This window comes from Gossypium hirsutum, chromosome D12 (genome assembly GCF_007990345.1).
Source record: "Gossypium hirsutum isolate 1008001.06 chromosome D12, Gossypium_hirsutum_v2.1, whole genome shotgun sequence".
Classification (NCBI taxonomy): Eukaryota; Viridiplantae; Streptophyta; class Magnoliopsida; order Malvales; family Malvaceae; genus Gossypium; species Gossypium hirsutum.
Genome location: NC_053448.1, coordinates 1,195,116 through 1,200,703, shown reverse-complemented (window position 1 = coordinate 1,200,703; position 5,588 = coordinate 1,195,116). Strand labels below are relative to the sequence as shown.

Here is a 5,588-nt window from a genome sequence, read left to right as displayed (position 1 = left end):
AATTGATCAATTTTAGCCCTTATACTTTTCAACTTTTGAAATTTTAATCTTCACCCAAACAGTAGTAGTTAATTTGTTTGATTAAGGTCAATTATTAGTCCAATAGTATATGCATATCTATAGCTTTGGTCTACATTCTTTAATAAGATCATTCTAAGTTCTTATACTTTTCGAAGTTTGAAATTTCGGTACTAACGCATATGACGGTCGTTAACCCCTTAACTAAAATTTTAATGAATAATATGTAAAAATAAACTGAACATAATATTACATATATGATAATATATTTGAGCCGTCAGATTAATAATATAATTTAAGTGTGTTTGAAGACATGGTCAAAGAGAGGGACTAGGGAGACCATAAACAAATACAAAGAGCCTTGGCCCATTTCCATTACCATTTCCCATAGATAAGACTGTGAGAGACCCCACTTTATACGGCCGGTGGTGAATGTGATTTGATGATAATGATGTTAATCATTTAATTAGAGTTTAGAATTGTTATTATAATTAATTAATGATTTTTTAGATTTATCTTTAATGAGTCAAAAAGGTGTTGGATTCCAAAAGATCTTTTGTTGAAAATATTAAATTATAGTAAAGGGATCAAATCCATAAAAAAATCACAGTATAAGGACCTATTATATATGAGGATAATTATCATGCACACTATTAATAGAGTAAAAAACCTTCACTCTACTAACGTAAGCGAGTTGAAGATGATGTAATACAATGTATTTTTGGTATAATAAAATAATAATAAAAACTTGATAATTAGAGGTGAGTTTGATTCAATTTGATCGAGTTTTTTTTTCCTTTTCTTTTTGAGATATTAGAGATTCTGATAATATTTATTCTTTTTAAGATAATGTTTAGAACTACTTCTAGGAGAAAAGATTGTATGAAACAGGGATATTATATATTTCCAATAGTTTAATGCCTCATTTGGATTTGATTTTTTTTAGGATGCCACACCAATTCGTTATGTATAGATGATGAGATTCTATTAATATATAGCCAATTCCAGTAGACTTATTGGAGAGTCCTGTTGGTGTGCATCCAGTAGGAATTGAATCTATGAATTCACCAATTATGAGTTGGGCGCTTTAACCATTCAACCATGGATGCTTAGCGGGGATCCTCGTACATGGTGAGTAACCAAATTCCAATTGAAATGAAATTTTTAGGATAAATCAATATAATTTAGGAGGAATCAATGAAATGACATTAATTCAAATCTTGGATTTTCAAATTGAGAGATGTCAAGAAACCTCACTATTTCTTAGATTCATGGACCCAATTCAATTCAATGGGATCTTTTATCCATATTTTTTCCACCAAGAATGTTTTATAAAACTCTTGGACCCCCGAATCTGGAGTGGCGTCACTGTTTTCCCCTCCCCAACTTATAAATAAGAGAATAGTGTATTTCAGCGCACTCGAACCTACATCCTTTTACACCGGCAACAATATATGCATGTCAAATTAAGACTCCATCGAATTTTTTAATACTAATTTTAAGTTTAAGGTTTTCAAACATATTTGGACAAAAATGGGTTTTCTTTGTAGTTGTTGGACATTATTTAATTAAAAAATTCAAAATATTTTATATGATACATTATTAAAAGAATAAAATTAATTAAAAATAACTCGAGTCAGTTTTCTTACATAAAAATTAAAACAAAAATAATTCTCCAATGAAATTACAATTTATTCCTTTTTCTTCATCGTAAAAAAGGCTCCCATTTCAACAAAAACAATTGAATATTCATCGGTGTTTTTTATTTACCGCCATCAAACATCACTTTCGTGTGAAAAATGAATAAAACAAAATACTTTAAAAAAGAAGAAGAATATAACGCCATGGTTGTCTTTCCTGTTGTTTTTTATTCATGGCAGGGTTACTTAGCTAATGTCAATATTTAGCAATAACTTGTTCAACATATTTGTTACGTTCCAGCATCTTAAAATATGGTGCTTTGTGTCGTCCTTTATTTGATAAAAATAATCAATATTTCTGTCATTACATTGTTGTGCTCATATGTGTTTGCTTCATAAGTTGTATCGATACTCCTTCGATGATAATTAACCTTCTTTTTTTTTTTTACTAATATAATTGGTCATGAAGATGTAGCAGATGCTTGCAGAAATGGGTTTTCTTTTAAATATTGACCAGAGTTTTATAATATTCTTCTTTCTGTCTCTTTGTTGCTTCTTATTAAAACTTTATGAAAGAGAATGGCAATGAAATTGAAAAAAGAGAAAAATAGGGGAAATTATCATGTAGTTTTCCTATTCAAATTTTGACCTTGTTCATATATAAAGCCAAAGGAGACAGGTTCCAATGTTACTCCCTATGTCAGCTAGAGTTCTCTCTTCTTTCAAATTTCCCTGGTTTTCTTTTTTGTCTTCCTCTAGAGTAGAGACACCCTGATTTTTATGTTCACCAAAAAACAAGCCAAGTCCCCACTTTTATTTATCACCACCCAGCAATAGAATTTGTAGCCAAGGCAAATCAAACCAAACAAACAAGCTTGTTTGTATATATATATATATCCCCTCTCTTTCAGTTCCAAGTATGTCAAATATCTCCGGGGATGATGATGATGGAAGCTTCTCTTCTGGAGATAAACAACAACAGCTGCAAATTAATAAATTTCCCGTTTCTGGTGCTTCTAATACCAATGGTTCTTCTTCTTCATCATCTCAACAGCCACTGCAAGGAGCCAAGAGGAAAAGGAATTTACCAGGAACTCCAGGTAAATCCCATTTTTGTTTTACCCCCCATGATTTTGATCGAGTTAGATGCATGGCTTTGAGTTCTTAAAAAAGCTGATGGCTTTTTGGAAGGGAAAAAAAATATAGTTTCTTAATTTGAAAAAAGGGTTCAATTATTGCTATAAGATTACAATAATTGCTAAGAAACTGTTTGCTTGATTGCACTTTTTTCACTTCTCTATGGGGGCCATACAAACAATGCTTTTTTTTTATTTTTGTTTGAATATCAGATCCAAATGCTGAAGTTATTGCTCTATCACCAACAACGCTGATGGCCAAAAATAGGTTTGTATGTGAGATATGCAAAAAAGGGTTCCAAAGGGACCAAAACTTGCAACTACACCGGAGAGGACATAATCTTCCTTGGAAGTTAAAGCAAAGGGCGACCACCGAGGTCAAGAAACGAGTTTACGTATGTCCCGAGCCCAGTTGTGTCCACCACAACGCGGCTCGAGCGCTAGGTGACCTTACCGGGATCAAGAAGCATTTTAGCCGTAAGCATGGTGAGAAGAAATGGAAGTGTGACAAGTGTTCGAAGAAATACGCGGTTCAATCGGATTGGAAAGCTCATCAGAAGACCTGTGGTACTAAGGAATATAAATGTGATTGTGGAACCATCTTTGCAAGGTAAATGTTTGAGAGAAATGTTGGTTTTAAGGCAATGTTGGCTGACAATTGATGGGGTTTTCTGGTTATTGTTTATGCAGGAGAGACAGCTTTATCACACATAGAGCTTTCTGTGATGCATTAGCTGAAGAAAACAACAAGGTGAACAACAACCATGGAGCATTGATGAACAATATGGGATCACCAAGCTCACAAAACCAAATTGCAGAGCTCATGTCATCATCAATGTCAATGAGCGGCAATGTATTACCTGATTTCAAGTCCCTTCCACAAGAGCTAGTGCCTATGCAATTTAAGTCCATGAACATGGGAGGCGGAGGGGGCATCTTTTCGAGCAGCTCGGGCACTTTATTTGGTGGTCCAAGAACCATTTCCTCAGCGTCCTCTAGCTTACAACTTAGTACAAATACCTCATCTGGTTTCAGTTATTTACAGGATAACATAAATGGCTGTTGCCAAGTATCCGGGTCACCCCACATGTCTGCAACAGCTTTGCTACAAAAAGCAGCTCAAATGGGTTCAGCTGGTAGTAATAGTATAAACTCTACCATGATGCAAAAAAGCTTTGAAACGCCATACGATCAGTTCCCAGTATCACAAGCCGATCAGTCAAACATGGTTGGTATCAGCCATGGCAGCCCCAATGAAATGACCCAACTTTTTAATGCTGCCACTGAAGCAATGAACGATATGGGAATGTTCACCACCACCACCAACATGTTCATCAACCAAGGAGGCTTGATGATGAATAACCACATGGAACATGAAGATAGTGCTAGCCCGACAGTGCCATCGATATTTGGAGTTAGCAATGGAGGAAGTAACATGACGACCCTTGATTTCATGGGGATTAATAATGAAGGGTCAAGGACAACAGCAGCAAATTTGCATGAAGAACAGTTTGAGCAACAAAGAATGCCAATGATGAACCCTTTTCAACAACAACAGCTCTCACATGGGGATTCAGCTATCGAAAAGCCCATCTGGGATGTTTGAGAGTTACAGCTTTTCTTATTTTGTTTTGGGGTTACTTTTGGCTGACAGCTTTGGCTGGAAGATCTTGTTGCTGTTGCATGGTGACAAAGCTGATTTGGCCACTTTAGGATTAGGTACCAAATAGGGTTTCTCAGGGTCCACTCCCCACTTATATATAACGTCAAGCAAAGCATGGGCCTTCAATTTTTAATTTTCATAATGACAGTACACTGTGCATGGTATGGGAGCCATTTATTGTCACGAAATAACCTGGAAGACTCGTTTTACTTCAAAAACTGAAATCAAACAAACCAATTTGTAATGGCAAAAAGGTAATTTTAATCTCAGGTTTGATATTTTAGATTTAAATAATATTTAAATTTATAGTAGATATAGATAGATATTCAAATATATTTATTATCTTAATCTACATTATTTTTTCAGATATCTGAATCTATTTATTACAAAATGGGTTTACTTTTGATTTTATATAGAAAGAGTTTGGGTTAATATGCAAATTATCGTTGACTATTATATAGAGGTGCTCATGGGCCAGGCAGCCCGGCCCGATGGCCCGCCCGAAATATGGGAGGGTTTGGGTAAAAATATAGGCCCAAAATATGGGCTTGGGCAAAAAAATGAGGTCCGATTAAAAAATGGGCCGGACCTCGGGTACCACTTTTTTAGCCCCGGCCCGGCCCGAATATAATAAATATTTTTATTTTTTATTTTTTTAATTTTAAAATACTTTTTTTAAATTTTTTTAATTTTAAAATACTTTTTTAATTTTTTTAATTTTAAAATATTTTTAAAATAAATTTTTTTAATTTTTAAAATAAATTTTTGGTATTTATTTAAAAAACGGGTCGGGCCCGGGCTTATGAATTTTTTCCCGGGCCGGGCTCGGGCCTAGGACCCGGGCTAAAATTTTTTTTCTGGGCCCAGCCCGGCCCATGAGCAGCTCTACTATTATACTTTACTTTACTTTTATTTGATTGGATTTTGCTATTAAAGTTAATTTTTTATTAAATTTTTCTATTCAATTTTTATTTTAAAATAATTTGGAAACAAATTTTAATAAAAAATATTGTTTTTATATTTTACTTTGATATTTAACAATAACAAGCTAATTAACATAATATTAAAATTAAATAAAATAGTTGTTTTATTAAATTAATTTTACAATATATGTATTTTTATTTTCCAAGT

At 33.7% G+C, this 5,588-nt stretch overlaps 1 protein-coding gene across 1 annotated transcript; it reads left to right on the top strand.

Annotated features, from left to right (window-relative positions):
* The first annotated feature begins 2,059 nt into the window (after positions 1-2,059).
* Positions 2,060-4,744, top strand: LOC107936818 (zinc finger protein GAI-ASSOCIATED FACTOR 1). The gene is made up of 3 exons (XM_016869590.2): positions 2,060-2,758; positions 3,008-3,404; positions 3,485-4,744. The coding sequence occupies exons 1-3, from the start codon at positions 2,578-2,580 to the stop codon at positions 4,398-4,400; spliced, it is 1,494 nt and encodes a 497-aa protein (XP_016725079.1). The 5' UTR covers positions 2,060-2,577; the 3' UTR covers positions 4,401-4,744.
* Positions 4,745-5,588: the final 844 nt, after the last annotated feature.